The sequence below is a fragment of the Cheilinus undulatus genome, linkage group 14 (genome assembly GCF_018320785.1).
Source record: "Cheilinus undulatus linkage group 14, ASM1832078v1, whole genome shotgun sequence".
NCBI classification, from domain to species: Eukaryota; Metazoa; Chordata; class Actinopteri; order Labriformes; family Labridae; genus Cheilinus; species Cheilinus undulatus.
The window spans coordinates 33,142,704-33,162,794 of NC_054878.1; the positions used below are offsets into that span (position 1 = coordinate 33,142,704).

General features: G+C 38.2%; 1 protein-coding gene across 1 annotated transcript; it reads left to right on the forward strand.

Moving 5' to 3' along the window:
- Positions 1–3,843: 3,843 nt before the first annotated feature.
- Positions 3,844–19,383, forward strand: nfkbie (nuclear factor of kappa light polypeptide gene enhancer in B-cells inhibitor, epsilon). Its single transcript, XM_041805456.1, has 6 exons — positions 3,844–4,550; positions 14,187–14,289; positions 16,076–16,286; positions 17,176–17,264; positions 17,997–18,245; positions 19,059–19,383. Exons 1-6 carry the CDS (start codon positions 4,234–4,236, stop codon positions 19,125–19,127), a joined length of 1,038 nt encoding a protein of 345 aa, XP_041661390.1. The 5' UTR covers positions 3,844–4,233; the 3' UTR covers positions 19,128–19,383.
- The last annotated feature ends 708 nt before the right edge of the window (positions 19,384–20,091 follow it).

The following is a 20,091-nucleotide window of genomic DNA, read 5'->3' on the forward strand; positions in this document are numbered from 1 at the left end:
ACCTAAACAATAAGTACAACAAGGACTATTAACATGCACAACAGAAAACAAAAACAGTCATGGTCATTATTCTTCTAAGCATGGCCTTAGTCTACTCTCTTTTCTTTTGTAGTCACGTATTGTTCCCTGTCTGTTTGAAATTATGCCCTCTAAATGAAAACAGTGTTTCAAAAAAGAGAGAAAAATGGCAACTGTCAAACATTCTTTTTCCTTTAACTCAAAAATAAATCCCTTACCCAATAGAATAAGTGTAATTAAAACGTTTGAACACCCACTTTTAATTTCACCATGTAGTATCGTTTGAGGGCTCATTGTTAATGATAGGGAATATAAGACTGCCCGACATCCAAAACATTCCCCCACATGGAAAAAAAAAAAAAAAAAAAGATGCATCATGTCTTTAATTTCAATTTTACAAAAGCTGCAATACTGATCCTTTCCAAACCCCCTTTGAAAAGAATTTTTCTTGTGGGCAGAAATGTGTTTAAAATTTTGATTTGAAAGTACTGAGATTTGGTATCAGTAACAGGTGAATTTATTTATGTCTCCAAGGTAAATATGTATCAAAAATCCCCTCCCAGTAAAGTTGAAACTTATCTGGTATATTGTTCAAATCATATGACTGTAAGAAAAATGCATACATAAAAGGATTTATCTTATTTCCTTTCAACCACAGAGCATTTTTTTTATGAGAGGTCTACAAACCAGTACTTTTTCTTATTATTGTTTACTTTCGTCCATATAGCATATGTGTGCTGTGTTAACATAAAAGAATGGATAACAATAACTGATCCTGTTTGGTTTCATGTGATGTATAACATAACACAAGTATCCTATAGATGTTTAAATAGTAAATGGTAAATGGACTTAAGTTGTTGTTGGACTACTTAAAGCGCTTTTACAGTGCAGGTCACACCTACACATTCGCACCCACATTCACTGCAAATTCACACACTGAAAATGAATGCTATGTAGAGTGGCCATCAGTTTTTTTAATGCCATAAATATGCACACATATACTGGCACTGCGGTGAGATCAAACTGGGATTGTAAGTGTCAAGGCCAAGAACACATCTACATGTGGGAGGGATAATGCCTGACTTTTTGGGTCATCTCTCAAAGATCATATCATGTTGTATCCTATTATATTCTATGGTGACATGCCATATCATATCATATCATCACAGGCCGTATTGTACCGTATCGTATCATTCAAAAAAGTTCTAAGGCACGCCCATCCCATAGGGTTGAGTACTGAGTGCTGAACCAAAAAATATAACAGGCAAAACAGAAAAATAAGTCCACACACCAGAAGCTGCTTCAAAGGCTTATTTAATGAAGATTATCACCACATGTGACGTTTCGGGCCCTAGCCCCTCATCAGACAAGTGGATCTGATGAAGGACTTATTTTTCTGTTTTACTGTATCATATCATTTGATGTCATATCATGTTGTATCATCATGTTGCATGGTATCGTGTTGCGTTGTGTCGTACCGTATTGTATCTTACCATATCATGCCATTTGTCGTATCATGTTGTGGCGTATCATATCTTATCCAAGTGGCAACCTCTGGTCCTGAAAACTGAAGCCAATGCAGTGGTGCAAAAAATTGCAATAAAGCAAGCGTCCACTTGAGGCTGGCTGCAGAAACACTGGAAGTTCCGTACACAACGCGTTAAAAAGCTGTTTTTTACACTAGAAGTAAACTGGTTTACAGCCTGGTTCAAAAACTGAAACATGTCTCATTAGCTAATGTCTTCAAATCCTCACGCTGTCCAAGGGATAAATTTTTTTGTACCACAATAGTTTTGATTATATTTAGGAAAAACCTTGCCGCACTGATTGGCACGTCTCATTTGATTGACAGATAGCTTGACAGGCAGACGCTACCACCAGAAGTTTAGCTTTAGTGATAGCTTACCTGACAGGAGCTCAGAGGGCGGGCTCGTCTGCCATTAGGTTGATCCAAAGTTCGGTTGAGACAGCGATTTCAATATGAAGGTCGCCATGAACTGGCTACAAAATGTGTTTGAGTCTGCCTATCAAACGGCTGAGATTACACAGGCTTTGCCCAATTCTTTTTACAGTCTATGATCTTATTGCAGTGTATCCTATTATGTCATGTCATATCATGTTGTGTTGTATAATATCATGTTGTCCTGTGCCATATTGTATCTCGTGTAAGTGTCATCTGTGTGTAAGAAGTGCTTTGAGTGGTGAGACTACCAGGAAGCATTATACAAACTCAGGACCATTAACCGTTTGCATTTTCTTGACCTTGAGTGTGTTAGCATTTTTATACAGCAGGTAAGTTACTTAACAGTAAAATAAACATCAGATTATATCATTTTACCCCACCAGTTTAACTGGTTCCACATCTTGACTGAAACTGATCTTTTGCCCAGGAACCCAAACATTCTTGTCTGTGTCCATGGTTACCACAGATCAGCTCCTCTGTTTAATGAGTATATTGATGTGTTTCAATACATCGTACAGCAAGTTAAATAAAGTCTATTCTGTGATCAAAAGCATTTATGTTAATTCATTAATCTTGTATCTTGCTGTCCTTTATTAACCTCTGTTTGTTGATCTGTCAGTGCTGACATGTTACTGTTGAATGTTGGTTGGAATGTTAGACATCAGTGAGTTCCAAATTCCTACTTGGGATCAGTAACGTTTTCTGAATCTGAACCAAATGCACCAGCTAGATCAGTTAGGACAAACTCTTATTGTTAAGTTACAATATTAAGAACACCTGGTGTAGGTGGAGTTAGGTGCAAGTGAGCCCTCTTACAGCTGAGCAACAGCATGCTTTATTGTGATGGAAAGGGAGTGTAATGATAATACAGTCCATAATTTTCTGGGAGGTCGGACAACAAACTTGTTCTTAAATGCATTATCATTAAAGAAAAAAAAGGGGGGGGGGGTTATTTCCTGGTGACTGAAATTAACTAAAATTTTGTAGGAATGTGAAAACAAAAGTGTGTATTGTTATGTAATGTTTTGTTAGACTGTTCGTTAGAAATACTTTTAAACCCCAGAGGGAAATGTGGTAATGTTGTTAGTCCTTGACATGAGCACACACCCAGCCTGTAGTATGTTAATGATTATTCAGTCCCATTGTCCAATTAAGATAAACAACTTATGTGAATCAAGTTCAGGTTTGGCTACTTCTTAGAAAAGAGGCCTGGGTTCTTTGAGTATCTGGGTGTATGTAGTTCCTTGCTGGTACCTGGAACAGGCCTGAGTTCCAGTTTGACTTCAAGAATTCTTTTGTGCTGTTCAAGATTATAGTTTACTGTAGGGAAGTTAAGAGAGAAAGTACCTGTGCCTGTTGTTGGGTTTTACAGTGAATGTGTGCTGCAGACCTTGCTGAGAGTATTGTAAACAGTGCAGTCAGAAAACCCTCTCTGCTGGACAAACTATGCAATGACAACACCTCCTATGGTACTCATGCTTTCATATTGCATGGAAGAATCTTTAAGATTGGTTTTCAAGCAGGCTGAGATTGCAATTTAAACCCTAATAACTGTAATAGAACCACTTGTTTATTAAAAACGGGCCTATAAAATTAAATGGAGAACAATGGATGCAAGAATGTGTTGTAAAATGGTAAGGTGCAAAGTAAAGTCAACTTTATGTACATTTCTAAAAGAGGAAAACATGAAGCTTAAATCCCTCTTAAGCTGAGCTAATTTTATACAGTTTTATATAAGAAAAAAAAAAAATCATATCCCATAGCTGGAGTCTGTGTGTGCTCGCGTGCACTCATGTTCACGCGCACGGGGATTCCCCTCGTGACAACAACAGCTTCGCCTTTCATATGTCAGCTCTCCCCGGCCTTATCGCCTTTCATTGCTCATATGCTCTCCGCCTGGAGCTCATGTTGCTACCGGATATGTAGACGACGCCGCTTCGTCTGTTTTCACTCATTTTAACGAACGTTAGAAGCGTAAAAAGTTTACTGGATATTTTGAAAGTTGTTTAAAAAAGTTCTGTAATCGATTTGACCAGAGGACTGTTGCTGAGGGCACATTTCGTCGGTTAGTGGCATGAAACGCGGCGGCTCTTCCCTCTGGTTTCACAAAGGAGCGGGGGTTTCCTTCAGGTACCTGTTGGCTAACCTTGGAGTCCGGTCACATCACCGAGCACCGAGCGGCGGTAACACCCGTTAACGGCCGTTAAATCCTCGGGGAAGGCGGGAGGGGGAAACCCAGCGAGTCAGCCACCATGGCGAGCAGCGACTGCAGGAAAGAAGACTCGCTGGAGGAGAACCGCACAGACTCGGGCATCGACTCATACCGCTCCCTGTTGAAATCAGAGGAGCCCCGAGAGCCGAGCGGAGACTTCGGCGGGCCGAGGGACAAGTTTTCAACCGTAGAGGAGCGCCTGGACTCGGCCTACGGCTCCTCGTCCATCACGGTAGAGAGCCTGACGGAAATAGTGGAGGACTGTACGCTTACAGGCACCACGGAGCAAGTAGAGACCTCTGGACTCACTGAACAGGAGGAGAACCTGCTCACAACTATCACTGAAGATGGAGACACGTATGTTTTTGGCTTATTTGTAAAATATAAATGTCAAACCAACCGCTAACCATCTAAACATTTCTTCTTCATTGTAAAAACTCACTGCTGCAGACTACCTAGTGAAGTTTAAACACATTACCTGGTATTTTCTCCCAAAGTTTGCACCAACTTTTTCTCCCAAAATGTTTGCTAAGTCTCCTAAAAATATATGACAGATAGAGGCCTTTTGCATCTGACTATCAGCTCCTGCAAACTCTTGTTTTTCCATTTTAACCATTTCTTTTTAAGCATTACATGTTGCACATTCATTTGAGGGCATCAAATCCTTTGGCCTGGTTTAAAAATAAAAGACAATATTGAAAAAAAGGGCCAAGCTTAACACCTTCATCTGTTGTCCTCTCATCCATCCAGCAAATAAAAACCTAAAGGTACTAAGTTTCTAGGCCATTGTTTGGGGGCAACTTGGCAAAACCGCATGTTGTATGGGCTGGGACAAGAGAGCAATGAACTTTTTATGCCAAAAATTGCCTGTGGTGAAATCACAAAACTTTCTGGTCCATTTCCATTGACATACCATCAATAATCAACTGTTAAAGCTCTATTTCTCCAGCAAACAACCTAAGAATTTTGCATAAATTCCACTGGAAATGATAAACCATACACATCCATAAATGGCAATGTACAGAGTCATCCAGCTGAATTTCAGGCCTAGTTTTCCCATGGTTTTAAAGGGGGATTTCATAGCGCTGTAATACTGAAGCCCTTTTTTTAAATGAACTTTGTCCTTGTCATGAATGCGCACTGACTCCTGTGAGTCGTCTCAGTAAGAAAACAGAAGTGAAACAGATAGGCTCGGACTTCCCCATGCAGCACAGACAAAGCACATGCTGTGAGGCAGAACTGTGGATGCCTTTTGATCCAAGAAACTTGTTGATCAGGATGGGACAGTCAGTGTGTATGTGCATTTTTATCTTGGTGGATCCCTGCAATCATGAACTGTCGCTCATTTCAGTCTCACCAGACGTTCACAGCAGAAATGTCAGATTTTATAATCTACCGAAGCGGCTGTTTGCTGCAAATCACTTCTCAGTTTGACTAAATGAAACTGCTTCTTTTTGCACACAGTCCAAACACCTCAGCCTCCACATGTACTGCATCAGCAGCCCATGCAGACGTTCTTGTGACCTACACATCTTGTCCTGCCCTGTCATCAGAACTGTTTTGACGTGAAAAGCAAGCCCCCTAATGACTACAAGTGTGATCCACCGATGATGTAGTCACACCTTTGTTGGGGTGTCACTGCCTCTCTGGCCTCTTTTCATTTCCGCTCACAAGTTGTCAGGACCACATGGTTTCATTCTCACACCCTAACTATAGATACCTGGGAGGAGGAAAAAACACCTGAAACATTCAAGAGAATCATGCAAACATGAGTTTTTTCCCCCTGTGGGATTTTTCAGATCTTATTCATTCTAGTCTTACTCAAACCAGGAAGTCCCTTTCACACTAAAGCGTTTCCTCAATGGGGTTGACTCGCTGCAAGGTTAACATGCAGACACTCATATTTCATTACAGGTCTAAATCTGATCTAAAAGCTGGCTTTGATTGTTTGTTTTCACACATTAATGTAAAAGCAAAAGTATTGGTTTAATGTGAAACGCAATGAAGTAACTATATTTATCACTGTAAACAATTAATACATGAAGATTTGGAATTCAAGACCTAGGTCGGAAACCGCTTACAACGGCCAAATACATAAGAAGGGATTTCACCACAATAAGGAGATAGGTTTTATGTTTAAGTTAACATTTTAATTCTAAAACTGTAAAAGTAACTGGTTGTAATTAAGTTACTAATCAGTAAGGATGCACAAGATATTGGCTTGATATCGGGATCAGCAGGCAAGGTCGCCCATAAAGAGGTATAAAGGGGAGAGCTTTCTGGGACCTGCAAAACTGGGGGCCCATGGAGCATAACAAAGTCATGGTCTATTGTGAAGTCAAGCAGGGATATCCATATTTTAGTTTTAACCTGAATAATAACCACTCTTATTAAAGCAATAAAAAATGATTTTAATTATTTATGCTGTATTACAATATAACCATTTTCAAAATATAAACCCCTTTTCTTAAAAAAGAACAACAAAAAAAACCAACAACTTGTATTTGGTGATGTTAACAATGTGGATTAGCACACAGATAATTAGGAAAGAGATGTCACTGTTCACAGCTAAGCTATAAAGTGCACAGATGTTATGCAAGAAAATAAAGAAACTGAGATCACTTCAAGAGGAGTTATTACATTAAGGCGAAAAGAGGCAAAAAAGAATAGGCAAAGAGTGGCTAAAAATCAATTAAATCTAGCAAAAAGGGGCAAAATGGATTAAAAAAGTGGCTAAAAGAGGTGGTGAATATCGGAAATAGCAGTAAAAATAAGTAAAAGTGGGGGAAAAGTGGAAAAATGGGATTAAAAAAGGCAAAAATTTGGTGCAGAATGGCACAGCAATGGCAATAGAGGGCAAAAATGGGGGAAAAACAGCAAAAAAAAAGGGGCAAAAATGGATGTAGAGTGTCAAAACAGTGACGGTGATAGGCAAAAGATGGCAAAATGGTGGCAAAAATGGTTAGAAATGTCAAAACAAGATCAGAAAAAGGGTGACACTCTGCAAAAATGGTTAAAAGTGGCAGGCTTAAAAAGTAGCATGAGTAAATGACTCCAACAGCAGAACCCAATGATGGCCTCACATAGGTCTGGGACGATAATCAATAAATCAATTAATCACATGATAAATAAAAATGAACTCGATAATTTTGCTGGCCTTGATATATTGCCATGTGCATGCATGTTTGTTTTCCTCATCTCTCACCTCCAAACAGGCTTGATGACAAGAGGGTTCACCCTGTGCATCAGTCTCAGCACCTGGCTGGTTTGTTCCATAGCGAAATGAATGAAGTGAACCCTCTTGTCAGTCATCCAGTCTCTTTGTCTCGGGGGGGGGCGCTAGCATACACACACAGAGCGCAGCAAGTGAGCCTTGTGAGGAGCAATGCAAGGTAACACAGTGGAAATTAGGAGGAAAAAAAGATGATTGCGGAGCCAAAAGCCACAGACCCGGTGTGGGAATATTTCGGCTTCAAACCAAATGAGCAAGATGAGCCCATCAACACGGACGAACCAGTATGCCAGATTTGTTCGAAAGTGGTGGCAACAAAAAAAAGGCAACATAACAAACTTGCATGCCCACCTAAAACATAACCACCTGACCCAGTTTTCCCAGCTGGGGGAAAAAACTGCACCTCGAGATGCAGACCCTTCATCTCGACAGTCAGCACTCGCTGAGGCGTTTGGTCAACAAAGTAAATACAAACGGAACAGCGCATAATGGTGTGTTTGTTTTATTTATTTAGGATATTTTGAAGTTCTTGACATTCCAATTACAACTGTAAAAAAACACTCATGAGAAATAAAAGTTTGTTGCATTTGAAAGGGTGTACTTGCTTTACAATTATATATACATTACATTAGTGGTTAATTTGGTTTCAAAATAATGTTGACAATAATATCATTCATTGGCAATAATTTGTGGGACAATATATTGTCCAGCAAAATTTGTTATCGTCACAGGCCTAGCCTCACATTCTTTTCGCCTCCAAAATGAGTGAAATGTTAGTCAGGACGCGAGCACCAATCCTATTGATCCTACACCAACTGATATCGTCAATAAAATCACAACAGGGGAGGCCCACTCTGGATTTTTTCATGGGCCAAGTCAATTGGGGCTTTTCCATTACATAGCATGGCTTGGCTTGACTTGGCACAGCAACCCAGCGCAGCAGGGGATTTGCTTTTCCACCACAGCAGAGCTACCCATTTGAGGGCGCGTCTAGAACATGCAATCTCCACTCAGAAAGACGCTGACCGGGAAGCGAACCAGGAACCTTCTTTCTGTGAGGCAACAGCGTTAACCACCTTCGCCGCCATGCAGCCCCTGAACATGGACCATTCTGTCAATACGTTTTATGTTTTATTTGGCTTCTACATATCTTATTTTAGCTTGATTTTATGCAACTGAACAAAAAGGATGTTAGTATGTTGACCAGAGTCCATAGCACCCATCAGACTTCATGTTTTTTATAATCTGAGAGCAAGAAGAGATCTGTTCTGCTGTTGTAATGAGCACATTGTTCGCTTTGCAATTTTCTAAGCAATAGTTTTAACTTAGTCATGACCACACAGCTTTTTTAAATATAAATGCATACAGAAATCCCTTTTTTCCAAGGTGTTGTGCAGGGAAAGATTTTTGTTCACCTAAAGCATCGAGCCCCCCCTCCTGTTACACACATTTTCAGAACCTTCATGACAGTGGTTACTTAGTTATTGATTGATAAATGTCAAAGATGTTTCAAGTTCAAAAGAAGCGGTTCTATGAGAAGGTTTTAAACATGGATAACTGTTTTGATACCACAGCAACAAAAGTGAGTCTGAGTTATCACAAGGTAACTTGTTGTTTTTAATGACTAAAAATGCAGACAAACCCTTGCATACTGTCTAAGTTGCAAGAATATATAGGCAACATTTCAGAATCAAATCCTTCCCAAAATATTTGTGCAATTCACACAGATCTCGCTCTCTTATTTTATTTTATTTTTTTCTGCCAATTGGCTTTTGGTTAAAGCTATATCTGATATCTGAGGTGTGTTATAAAGCCTTGAAACTTTTCACTATGATTGATCAATTTAACAATGGCTTTTTTATGTAACTTGAAAGACAGTGATAACAAAAGTAGTTTTAGTCTACATATTTTTTTGTGCATTAATTCAGTTATATTTAGTCTTACAACCAAAGATGAATTCATGGTTTAATGTTTAATTTAAAGAATGTACATTTTTTATGAGGCTCAGGGTAGCATTTTTAAGTCCTGTTAGTAGTCTAATTAAGGTTGAACAATATTGAATTTTTGCTGACATTCAAAATGCTGATATTTAGAAATTATTTTTATCTAATACTGATATTGATTCAGATATTTAGATGTTGTTCAGATCTAAGACTTAAGTCCTTAAAGCACACTTGGCCCAACCTAAAATTCCACTAACTTTTTTGTTTAATACTTGGGAGAAACATATTTTACAATTATACCCTTGGAAAGAAAAACTATAAGATACAATCCAAAAACTTTTTGTTGTAAATCCAAAGCATCTGTACAAGAAGCCAGCAATAGACCTCTTACCTCTCAGCTCTGCTTCTAATTAGCAAAAAACTGCATGCATGCTGTTTATGTCTACTTCCTCCTTTGTGAAAAATATCCAGTCATTTAGAGATCTAGCAGTTACACCTAGTTGCTAATGTGTAGTAGTAGTTTACATGCAACTGTTAGATAATGCTGAATCACTGTGGTAGTATTGTAATCTCTAAAAACACGTTATGATTATGTTACTGACAAAGTCCTCTGACTTCAAAAACCACACATATACGTAGGCTATATATTTTTCTTGGCTCAGTCAGTGACCACTGGGCACCCGTGGCCTTGTGGTTATGTTTCTGCAGCCTTCATGCAGAAGCTGTTGCCCTCAAAGCTTGTGTCCTAGGTTCAGCTTCTTTCCCACGTGTCATTCCCTACCGTCTCTCCTCAGTCTCACCCCTATCCACTGCCCTATCTACCAGGGATGCTACCATTATATAAATGCTTCTATTTTCCAAACTGATACTGATACTGACCAGTATACACGATTCTGCCTAAAACTCCACAAATTCATTCTTGAAACAAGGTATGGGCAATGGTTTTAGAATATTCAGTCATACATTTATAAAGGATAGAAGATTTCATGTAACAATGATCACAATTTTAAAAAAAAATTCTATTATTTTTACCAGCAGCTGGTTAGAATGCATTACCATTCCCAGACAGTGGTTGTTGTGTATCTGACAGCTGTTAGAAAACTACAGTTGAATAACAAAAGAAGAGAGCAGTAATGCTTGTGACACTCCTGAAGTGCTAAGACTCTCGAGTAAAGTACATAATTTCCTTAGTTAGTTCGTATCTGTTAGCCCCTAACAGGCAGTTTCCATTATGTGTTAGCAGCAGGCTAACAAAGTCAGCTGTAGATCCTTGTCCTTCCCTTAAGATCTTTGAATTTTGAATAGTTAATTCTAGGGATGCATGATATTGGACTTTTGTCACTATTTAGAAATTGATTTTAGCCAATACCAACATCTATACCGATTTTTAAATGAAGTTCAGACCTAAAACCAGAGGTGGAAAAAGTACATGGCTATCATATTTAAGGAAGAATGCAGTTTCTGGGGTTACAATTTACTTCAGTCAAAGTGAAATAAAGTACTGGTCTATGAATCTACTCAAGTAAAAATAAAAAGTATTTATTTTAAAGTTTGCTTTAACACTGAGTACATACTGAGGAGTTGTTCAGTAAAATATGATCTTTCCTTATTGGCAAGAACAACAAGAGAATAGCTCTCCAACCAGGTTGTTCAGGTAAAGTTACACCTCTTTGATAAAGTGAAATACACCGCCAAATTGTTCATTAAACTCTATAGAGTTCAAATGTATATATATCAGTTCACACATCAGTAAGTTCAACTACACTTTTAAGAGAGCTACATATTTTGCAATTCAATAGAGCTGCAGTTACTCATGAAAATCTGTGGTTAGGTGGGTCTTCTCTAGTCATTTAGGAGCACCTGAAGTCACTGATGCAAACTCTAACCCAGTGGATAACTTCAGCCATGGTGCAAATGAGTCTCACATCACAAACAACAATAATTCACAAAAACATGAACAAACGAACCCCAGCATAGATCACTGTACAACATCTAAACACATTTTAACACATATAAAACACATCTAAACACTCTGCCCAAGGGCATGATTTAGGGCTTCACTACACATCCCCCCAGATTTGAAATGACAGTGAGCAGAGCTTAGATCAGTTGACTCTTTACAGAGTATTACTAACACTGGTTGATCAACACTGTCAAATAAGTCCAGCAGTGAAGGCAGTTTCACTCAGGATTTAGTTAAAATTATACTTTGAGTGTTAAAATCAACTCTGAAGCGTTTAACCTGGAGCTATCAATACTCCACTTTTCTCTGTGTACATCAGCTGTTTTGGGATGTGATGTGGAATCATTCTCTCTATCGCCAAAATATTGGTTGTAAATATCAGCAGAAATGTTCATATCTGCTGATACCGATGTCATGCCGATAATAGTGTGCATCCCTAGTAAATTCATTGAAATGCACAATTCTTATTGCTATAATGTACAGTGTAGGCCTGGGCAACATGGCCTAAAAACCATATCACTGTATTTTTCTTGCCTTTGACGATAGCGATATTATATCACGGTATTACAAAATTAATAGGAGATAATGCTTTTTAATCCAAATTCAAGTGTTATTAACCCCCTTCTCCCCTTAAAACAAAACTTTGATGGCATACTCAATTTATCTCCAAGTATAGGAACACAGAAAACATGTTTTGTTTTTTGTTTTTTTGTTTGTTTGTTTGTTTTTAAATCTCTCTAGGTTTACTTCTGTCTAACTGCACTCCAAGTTTCACATTTCATTTCTAACCTGATGAGGTGTGTTAAGATACTAATGACTTGAACACGTTTCCTAGTGAAGGCGTTCACAATAAAAGCGTTTCACCAAAATAACAGCAGACTTTTATTTTGTAAGTATTGTATTTAGCATTGAGTTAGCTTAGCTTTGGCTGCCATGAATACAGCTAGTTTACAGCAGCTTTTCTTTTCTTTTCTTTTTTTTTTTTTTTAAGATTTATTTTTGGGCCTTTTCATGCCTTTATTTGATAGAGGAAGGACAGTGGATAGACTCGGAAACAGGGAAGAGAGTGGGGAGAGACATGCAGTGAAGGGCCACAGGCCGGATTCAAACCCAGGCCGCCCGCGTACATGGGTAGCACCCTAAACCATTTGGCCATCTGCGCTCCCATAGCAGCTTTTCTGACCTCATTTAACATCGCAGCCTGGATCTTTGACTCACTGTGGACTTAGAAAAGAAAGTCATAAGTTAAAATAGACTGTTAAACGGTTGTTTATGCCGTTGTAAGAGGAAGAGCTGCAGCGCTGGCGTCTGGGACCAGCCAAAGCAGCACTTAGCTTGTGTTACAGCCCCAGGCAGGCTGACAGAGACGGTACACTGACTTAGTTGCAGTACAGCCATCAGACTTTGGAGGAAAAAAACACGTGTTTTTGCCTGCTAACTCAGCCTGAGGCAGATACAATGACGTCATTAACAAGCGTTATCGCGATCGGTCGGTAGAGTCCAAATCTCTACCTACCGTTTATATCATTTATACCATCTCCCGCACTGCGCACCCCTAGTACAGTGATATATCAGCTATTAATATATGCAAGAATTTTCATATCTGCCAAAATGATGGTTACCTTTTCAGCTGATATCTGCATACAAATATTATGCTTGTAATATCATGCGTTCTTGTTTTCTGAGATAAAGGCATACAAGCCCAGATATACCGGTAAAAGAAATCTTAATTCACTTCACAAAGACAGCTTTAACACCCAGTTTTTAATGTAAAACGTCAGCAATTTAAAGTTTAGAGACTTAAAACTAAATTATAATTAATTTTTTTGTGAAAAAATCGACATGATGCAAGAAAATATAAGTAGAAGGTATTGATCAGCCCCTTTAAAGGCATAAGTAATAATATGTCATTCATTGTACAGTAAATGCAGACAGGCATACATTCAGTCAATAAGAAAGTTAATTTTTATTCATCTATAGTTCATTTACTAAGTTATTTAATACAGAAATGTTAAGACACCTCCATGAATAGATGGAGAAATTAGTGTATACTTTGCTCTGTTAGAACCAAAGTGCGTAATCATTAACCTGATTTGTCTTTGACTCACTCAGAGCACAAAGCTGAATGAAGGGCCCTTGCAGGGAGACTTTGTGGGAACTTTTGATCCCACTCTGTCTGTGTCTGAATAGTTGAATGACCTTTATTCTGAAAGACTAATCCGTCAAAAGAGCACAGTAACCACAGAGACAAACATTTTATGAAACACTATACTTAGAAAAATAACATCCTTATGCTGTTTTGTAACCAGAAATCAGTTACAGTCTTGCAGTGTAAACTACAACATTTGAGAAAGGCTGAAAATCAATAACCGTTTACACTCCTTTTCAGATGTGTTTCTAAAGGTTGCTCTAAATTAAGAACAAACGCGCTCTTCCATTTCCTGCTTCTTTTTATCGCACACATTCACTTTAAGGTCATCCCACTCAGGTTTTGAGGTTAGTGTGTTTTCTTTAGTTTTCTTAGGGGTTTAAAGTAGAGGATGCACCTACTGAAAGGCTGCTTTATTTTTACTTGGCTGTTCTTGAATCAAGAAATGGTTTTTATTGCTCAATAACTCGACCACAAAACTTGCCATTCAGCCCATTGAGTGATCCATTTCTTGGTAATCTCTTGAAATGAATTCTGAAGAAAATTGTGATGTAACTTTTTCTCTCTTGTTGATGTTGTCTTTTTGTTGTTGATTGCTGTTGATTGATTGTTGATGTTGATTGCTCAGTGACTGTTAAAGTAAGCATGCATGTTTTTGCAAGACATAAGCGGTCTTAAAGTTTATTTCTCTTTGCTGTTCTTGTAGAATCCTGCACTTAGCAATCATCCATGAAGAGGAATTCATTGCCCAACAGTTGATACAGATCTTCCCCAAAGACGTCCTCGACATTCAAAACAATTTATACCAGGTGAGTTCTCACTACACAGACGCTTCTCAGCTTGTATTGGAAATTTTCAATCCTAAGCTACTTCCTCTTAGTGTGTATCTCGATTGTGGAAACTGCTGCATTATTTTTATCTGTGTACTTCCAGAGAAGTGTTGTTCCCCTTTATTTGCAGTCCGTCCTCACTCTGGGGCGTCACTGTGGGTGGTTCTAGTGTTAGCTCATAAGGGACTTTGAATGGAAACTCCCCTCCTCTACCTCCTGTAGAAATAGAACCACAGGGAGCTGTGTGTGGAGTCTGTCCTTGTGTGGATGTGGGTGGAGGCAGCTTTCCAGCGCTCCAAGAATTTTAAACCAGAGTCTTGTTAGTGCAAAAACTTGAGTGAAGACAGAGAAAGTTGACAGCTATGTCAAAATAAAGCGATTAAATAACGATTTAGGACTTCTTGCAGCAAAATGTAATTTGCACGATTTCCTCTCAGTAGTCATTCTGAGACCTTACATTTAGATAAATCACTCAGAAAATGCTTCTTCTACCCTAGGATGTTTGCACTTAGAAAAACAGGTAGTGTTGCAGGGATTACGTTCCTATTATAAAAGAAACTCTTAGATTAATGTAGACGAGATTCAGTAGACGAGAATGCAATCCAACCACAAGACCTGTTTTAGATAGGAGAGGAACTTTCACTTTCTTATTTGCGTCTTTGTAAGTCACTACATTTGCATGTATGAAACATAAAGTATATGCTTTACTGTGCTTCAGCTCAGCTAATAGCTCGATTAAGAAACTTGACTGGGCTACTGTCCAGGTCACATACATGCACAGCAAGAGAATCGACGCATTGATGGGTAGGGCTTCAAACGATTATATTCAATTCACTTCAGCTTTATTTATATAGCACATTTCATACAAATGTAGACTCGATATGCTTTACGCAAGATAAAAACAAACAGTAAAAGCAATAAAAACTTGAAAAATTACCCCACACATGCATACACACGGAATACACATATACAATACAGCTTATGTTGTTCTTTCTTTCAGGACAACATATCAAAAAATGCAAAAATACTGCAGGTCTAACAGTTAAAGGCACGAGAGAAAAGCATTGTTTTCAGACCACTCTTAAAAGAGCTTAAAGTGTCTACAGCTATCAGGTCAGCTGGCAGCTTGTTCCATAGCACAGCACCGTAATGACTAAATTCTCCTTCACCAGATTTACCTCTAACTTTAGGTACATTGAGGAGGCCCATACCTGAAGATCTGAGTGATCCTCTTTATTCCCATTATTCATCCGATTATTATCAGAGAAGCACTTAACTAAGTGAAAGTAAAGTTTATGGATAAACAAATACATTGCCAACACTTTGAATTGTTGAGTTTTACCAATTTCATTAAGTTGTTGTTGCAGCCCTATTGATAGGAGCATAAACGCCTGCTTACATTATTTAACTCACATGATTGATTTTACTTTGCATACAGAAACCAAATTATTTCACCACAACTACCTGTGTGCTGTGTGCAAAGTAAAATAATGTAAGCATCCAAAATAAAACTAGGATGTTTGGAAAAGCTGTGTTGAAAACGTCTTGCTCTACTAAACGGCACTGGAGAAATACTTTGTAAAGATGTTACTTTCATAGGGGGGGCTAATAGTTTGGTCCTCACCTGTAGTTACTACTGAACCACTGGTTAATCAGTCCATATACTACCTGATCATCATCCTAGCATCCATGGCAATAGTAAATGAATTAACCATGGACATAATTTTTGGTTGCATCACAAATCCTGACCTCCCTTGTTCCTCAGAGCCCCCTACACCTGGCTACATACCTGAACCTGTCCGAGGTAGTGAAGGGCCTGCTGGAGAAAGGGGCCAGTCTGGAGCTTCAGGACCAGGATGGGAACACAGCACTCCATGTAGCCTGCCAGCACGGGCAGAAAGAGTGCACCACAGAGATGATTAGAGATATTTCCCCTAGCAAGCTGGCTCCGGTGCTCGAGACGCAGAACTGGAGAGGTGAGGAAACAGACGATCAGTGTTACTAAGAGGCATCACTTTGTTTCTGTGTCTACATCATCATGCTTTATTGTTACATATCAAGGTTTTTTTTTTGTTTCCACAGCTTTATATAAAAATAATTACATATGCATAGGGCTGAACGATTTTGGAAAATAATCTAATTGCGATTTTTTTTCCCCCCAATATTGCAATTGCGATTTGATATGTGATTATTCCTTAACTTTCCTTTATTCCTAAACAAGGGCTGAACAATCCTTTAAAAGTGTCTAATTCTGATGATTTTGACTCGTGTTGCAAATTGTATATGACTTACTGCATTGAAGGGTTTTTGTCATTCTTATATTTAATTTTTAAAAAGAACAGTAAAGAAGAAGGTAGGATTTTTTGGTAGACTATTCTAAAAAATAATGGTACCTGAATGATTGCATGATATGTCATGCATAACATCTCTGCTGCAAAAGAGTTTAAAACTGGTATTTCGACATAAATTTCAGGTCAAAAAAATATTGCACCTTTTGCGATTTGAACATTGCAGCAGGCCATATTGTGATTTAATCTAATTTTTGATTAATTGCCCAGCCCTACATATGCATATGGGGCACAGCCTAAAGTATTTAGTCCTTTTCCTGATAATTCTTTGTTTTTTCTCTGTAATTTTTGAAACAAATTGGCTCAAGAGTTTCACTTGAGATTAAAAAGTTCTATCTTATTTGAGAGATAGCACACATGCGAAAGGTTTTCATTGCTAATTTATTGTCTGTCTGTTTCTTTTTGGTCTCAGTGTGTTGTCATTTTGAAAACACTCCCTCTACATGCATTTCCCATTCCTTTATGAGCTCAAAAACTGCCCTGATATCTACTTTTTAAATAAGATGTGTCTTTGCAGGACTCGCATGTCTTCACCTGGCTGCATTGAACAGACATCATCACATAATGAAACTCCTGATGAATAAGGGAGCGGATTTAAACATACAGGTTAGTCTCTCATAGTTTTCTGCACCATCGTGGTTTTGAATAACAAGAGTCTGCTGAATTAGCACTGGATAGAGAGAAGAAGATTTTGTTACGCAACTCAAAAAAGTCCCCACTTTCTACCAGCTGACCTTTACACCAAGTTTCCACTCAAAATATTTGAACTAAGCATCAAACATCTCCCCTAGTTTGTTTTGAAAGATATAAATTGAAAGAGAGGATAAGAAACATTACAGCAAGATTTATGACTCTCTAAGTCCTGTCTCTCTGCAGTATTCTACATTTAATCCTTCAATGTTCCAGTATTTATAATCACAGTTATCCCTGTCAATCTGTGTTTACAGCGCCTGGTCTTATGTTGTGTTCCTGACTATAAATCTGCTGCACCTGTGCAGCACTGATAGTGATATGAGCCGAGCTCGGGGCTTCCTGCGTGGAGACATAATTAGATATGAGATATGATTAGGCCAGGCCGGCCAGACACTCTTAACTTTCTAATGATGGAAGAGAACATGGCAGCGAGTCCCAAAACTACCCCAGACATTCCACTTAGTTTAAATCACCAGCCAAACTTACAGCTCTGCCTCACACCCTTTTTTGATTAGCATTACTGGCTCGCATGATGCAAAATATGCTCATTATGATGGAAAATAAAAACACAGTTATTCAACTTACATCAACGTTTCCATAGCCATTGTGTTCCCCTTGACTATTTTCTATCCGTGTCTCTTACAGGAAGGAACCAGCGGCAAAACAGCCCTTCATCTTGCCGTTGAACAGCACGACATCAAATCAGTGAAGCTGCTGCTCAGCAGGGGAGCCAACGTGGATGCCGCCATGTTTAACGGCTGCACGGCCTTGCACCTTGCCGTGGGGAGACAGGACGCGGACATTGCCACCCTTCTCTGCCAGTCTGGAGCTGACACAATGCTGCGGAACATGGAAGATGAAACGGCGCTGGATCTTGCTGACGGCAATGATGATGTAAGTTGTTGGACACTGTAAATTGTACTGATGTGTAGCAGAAAAAAATCTCCAACAAAAGAAGTATTTTCTCCTGTTGAGTTCCTTTATTGACATACTGAGTCAAGCTGTTTTTGAAAATCTCTGAGCTATTTTTGGATGTTACCATACTTCATTTTTATAGGCTTAATGGAAATAGATAAGCTACAGACATCTGAATGTTTGGAAACAAAGTTTTACTTTGTTAAATTTAAATTTTTCATGGTAATTACTGACCAGCTGATATCTACAGACCAACATCAGCCTTGTCCAAAAAGGGAATGTTTGCAAGTTTTAAATCATGTCTCCATTTTTCCAAATTCTTCTTATCTAAAAAGCCTGAAGTTGTCGCTGATATTTTTAGTGATGAAGCTGAAGAAGCGTCTTTCTTTCAGCTTCAGCTCTTACACTCAAAATATTTGGTTACTTTGGATAACTGTGTTCCAGATTAGCTTGAATTTGCAGTTTCTGCTTTGAAAATTACATTTGTGACAAGTGCAGGGAGTGGACACAAAAAAGCAATCAGGTCTGATAGCCTTTCACTTTATGAAAAATATTTGGAAATAATTTTTTTTTTTTGCAAGATTGAAGTAGAGTGACAGAGCTAACATGACAGTTGTTGGTCATCCTCATAGCAAATAGTAAAAAAATCCTTTTCAAACAGTATGAGCTGAACTTAATAAGCCGTTTATTAAGCATCTGTTTTCATGTCACCCATGACTACAGATTAAATACCTGCATAAATTAGTGATGTTAAAATTATTTAATTTGACCCTTGTGTTCTTGTCTTTTCAGATCCTGGCTCTCTTTCCTTTTGATGACATCCAGATCTCTGGACGGTCAGTGGTTGGCGTGAAGTTTTGAGCTGATTCAAAGGCTGGAAAACTCTTTGAGCTGGACCTTTTCATCATAACGAAAGAGCTTTATTTTGGCTGAAGTTGTAATAGTGCCTCTATTTGTAGTACATTCTGATTTGATAAATCTATGTGTATTATCAAGACAAATGTGAGCACCATTTAAATCTCATTTCTCTCTGAGATGGAGAGATTTTTTTTTTGCTTCACTGAACACTGTTGAAAAAAACTTCTGAATCTTTTTTTTTTTTTTTTTTTTTTTTTTTTTGCCTGCCTCAGGAGAGGTTGTGGAAAATCCACCTCTATGTGAGTGCCAAACTTTTTAGCAACATGTTAAGGATCCTTAAAAAAATTCTACCTCTTTATGAAAATAACATTGTTTTAATGGCTATAAAAGAAACAGGAAAATGGCTTTGTATCAAATTTTCTCAAACTTTATCAGCAAATTCTTGCATTTTATTCTAACATGTTAATTTCTCCTAAAATACAGCCTTTTAATGAAGCAGTACACAGACTTTCATAAGAGTACATCAATTACATAAAAAAATACAGCTCCATTTTCTAAATATCAAACTATCTGTGACCCAAAGAGACCTGCATTCTTTAAAAAATATATGAAACTTGTGTCCCGGTTCAAAATGTAATATATAATTCAGTAACTGCAGCTTTAACCTTGTGATTTTTTTTTTCACTTCCTAAAGTGATGAAAAGGATTTCTCTATTTATCACGTCATTTTTAATCTGCAGAGCTATTCTTTGGTGTGAAATTATACTGCTCTATCTAGGTAATATAAGCAGTTTGTTTATTTTTTAATAAAAGGAAGAAAAAAATTTGTTTTTGTGCTTTTTCTGGGTAAAGGGAATCAAAGGCCAAGTGTTGAGAGAAAGACTTCCTATCCTAAACTCATGCCGTAAATTATAATTACCAGGGTTTTCAAGGCACACAAATTCTTTCCTTTGTTTCCTGTCAGCTG